The following is a 2931-nucleotide window of genomic DNA, read 5'->3' as shown; positions in this document are numbered from 1 at the left end:
CTGCTGCTGCTGCTGCTGCTGCAGGAGATGCTGCTGCTCGTGTTTGTTCCTTTTCTGGTCATTACTAACACCTCTCCACTTGTCTTCATTATTTTGCATTTGCTGTTGGCTAGCAGCAACGCCAAACGCTGCTGAGATCTGCTCCTGCTTCGAAGCAGCAGCAGCAGCAGCAGCAGCAGCAGCACCAACAGGAGCAGCAGCTGCGTTCTCGCTGCTGCTGCTGCAGTTGTTGCTGCTGCTTATGTCGTTTTTATTGGTGTTTGTGCTGCTGTCTTCTTTAAGAGGAGCAGAGACAGCAGCAACTAAGCAGCAAATTAAATCTGAAGCAGACGCCTCAGCTCTTTCATATCGAAGACCCAACCGTTCCCCTTCTTTCTGCATATCGCAGATCCATCTACGTATCTGAGCGAATAACTCTGTAATAGTCTCTGTTTCTGCTGCTGCTGCTGCTGCATCTTCTTCGCAAGCTTCATCTTCTTCTAATAGAGCAAATATATCGGTAAAGGTCTCGATAGCTGAGGTAGCAGTAGTTTCAAAGAAACCAACAGCTGTCTGTACACTGCGTTGTATATCCCACAAATCTTTTTGTAATTTTTGAGCTAAGAGGAAAGAACGATAAGATCCTCGCAAGGAGAGCAGCAGCAGGTGTATAGACAGCAGCAAATGAAGCTGCAAAGGCAGCAGCAAAGGTAAATGAAAGGGAGGTACGGGGTGGCTGCTCCGAACAAAACCAGGAAGAAGTGAGCCAGCAGCAAGCCCTGGATACTCCGCACCATCAGTATGCAATTCAACAGCATCTGCTGCTGCTCTGCTGCTGCCTCCTCCTCCTCTTCCTGCTGCTGCTGCTGCTGCTGCTGACGCATGCATGCGGTGTTCACCAGCGAATTCAGATGATGCAGCATTACTAGATGAATCAATGTAACTCCAAGAAGGAGGGGGATAAGGAAAAGAAGGAGATGAAAGAGGAGGAAGAACAGGCATATAGCGAAATGCTGTTGTTTTAATGTCTTCAAGATGCAAACGAGAGCGATCAAACGCACACAGCCATCGAGTCATCCATGGGTGATAAAATATCTGAACACAAAATTAAAAGAAAAATCAAAAAAGAAATTAAACGCGAGGTTAAACAGAACATTGAAAAAAATTAAAAGGGAATTAAACAGAAAATTGAACACAGCATTAAAAAGAAGATCAAAAAACAAATTAGACAGAAATTAACAGAAAATATAATAATATAAAATAAAGAGAAATAGAAAAAGAAAGCTAAAACAATAGAAAGAAGATAAAAAGAAACAGAAAAGGGAAATAAATACAAAATAAAAAGAAATAGAAAATGAAATAGAGCACAAAACAAAAAAGAAACAACCAGATAAACAAACAGAGACGGAGACTAACAAACGAACAAACAAACAAACAAAAGCATTAACTGATAAATAAATAAATAAACAAATAAATAAATAAAGACGGAGAGGGAAAGCGACAGAGAGTGCGACAAAAAACTCCAAACACAAAAAGTCAGAGTCAGAGATAAACAGAAAATAGACAGAAAGAGACAGCCATCATATAAATGCATTTTCTTTCTCTATTTCTTTATTTACTCAATTAATTAATCTATTTATTTATCTATTTATTTATTCATTTACTCACTTCTCTTTCTGTTATTCTCTTCCTCTCATCCACCACCAACGCCCTACGAATTAAATTCTTCGCATCTTCGGAGACGCGAGAAAACCGGGGATGACGAAAATGAAATCTTCCTGAGGAAAAAAGAATTAAAATATAAATTGAAAAGAATATTTAATTAGTTTTAAAAGAAAGAAAGAAAAGTAAGAAAGATAATCAAAGGGATATTTAATTGGTTATTAAAGAAAGAAAGAATAAAAATATAAATTGAAAAGAATATTTAATTAGTTTTAAGAGAAAGAAAGAAGAAATATAAAAAGGTAAGTGGAGAAATATTTAATTGTCTACTGAGGAAAGAAGAAAGAAGAAAAAGAGATAAATTAAAAGTAATATCTGCTGCAGCTGCGTCTTTGTCTACTGCTTGTGCCGTATGATATATTAAATATATATATGACATTTATAATATTTGATTATATATATTATATATACCATTGAGTACGAGTTGCTGAAGTGACGCTGGGCTGCCTTCAAAAGGATAATTTCCTCCGAGGAAGACAAACAAACAAACTCCAAAACTCCACAGATCCGCAGCAAAGCCGTACGACCGTCCTCCGCTTGAATTAATAACTGAAGAAGAAAAAACAATTAAAATTAAATTAAAAATTATATTTATAAACTGTGGAAATGATAATACACGCAAAGCACTACAAAAGAAGAAGAACAAGCATCAAAAGGAAAAACAAACAAACAAGAAACAAACAAAAGAAGAAGATAAGCAAGCAAACAAACAAACAAGCAAACAAGAGGATGAAGAAGGAGAAGAAGAAGAAGAAGACAAACAAACAAACAAACAAACAAACAAACAAATAAACGAAGCAAACCAAACAAGAAGGAGAAGAAGATTAAGGAGATTAATAAGAAGATTAATAAGAAGAAGATTACGAAGAAGAAGATTAAGAAGAAGAAGACAAAGACAAACCTTCAGGAGCCCAATACTGCGGAGTGCCGACCATAGTCGTTGCGAATGCACCGCAATTTTCGATAGTCTTTGCTAAGCCGAAGTCTGCGACTTTAACTCTATAAAATCCGTCTTCTACTTCATCTTTTATTAAAATGTTTTCAGGCTTTATGTCTCTGCAGTCAATGCAAACACAAAATCTCTAAATAAATTAATTAAACACATTAACCAACAAAACGCAGCAAGCAAATACTTCAAGTCAATGGGAGTATATTCGTGGAGATGAATATATATATATATATATATATATATATATATAGATGTGCATTAATAGTACAAATGTATATATG

At 36.2% G+C, this 2931-nt stretch overlaps 1 protein-coding gene across 1 annotated transcript in view; it reads right to left on the bottom strand.

Moving 5' to 3' along the window:
* EAH_00061790 (CAM kinase, putative) overlaps positions 1 to 2757 on the bottom strand; it is a gene marked incomplete at both ends in the record, with an annotated part of 4154 nt that extends 1397 nt beyond the window's left edge. The window contains 5 exons of the mRNA XM_013396961.1: positions 70 to 515; positions 774 to 1074; positions 1648 to 1757; positions 2113 to 2250; positions 2603 to 2757. Of these exons, the coding sequence (XP_013252415.1) occupies positions 70 to 515; positions 774 to 1074; positions 1648 to 1757; positions 2113 to 2250; positions 2603 to 2757 (1150 nt within the window). The remainder of the gene's footprint in view (positions 1 to 69; positions 516 to 773; positions 1075 to 1647; positions 1758 to 2112; positions 2251 to 2602) is intronic.
* Positions 2758 to 2931: the final 174 nt, after the last annotated feature.

This window comes from Eimeria acervulina, genomic scaffold, assembly GCF_000499425.1.
Source record: "Eimeria acervulina Houghton genomic scaffold, Eah_scaff1638, whole genome shotgun sequence".
Taxonomy (NCBI): domain Eukaryota; phylum Apicomplexa; class Conoidasida; order Eucoccidiorida; family Eimeriidae; genus Eimeria; species Eimeria acervulina.
This window is presented reverse-complemented; position numbering and strand designations above follow the sequence as displayed.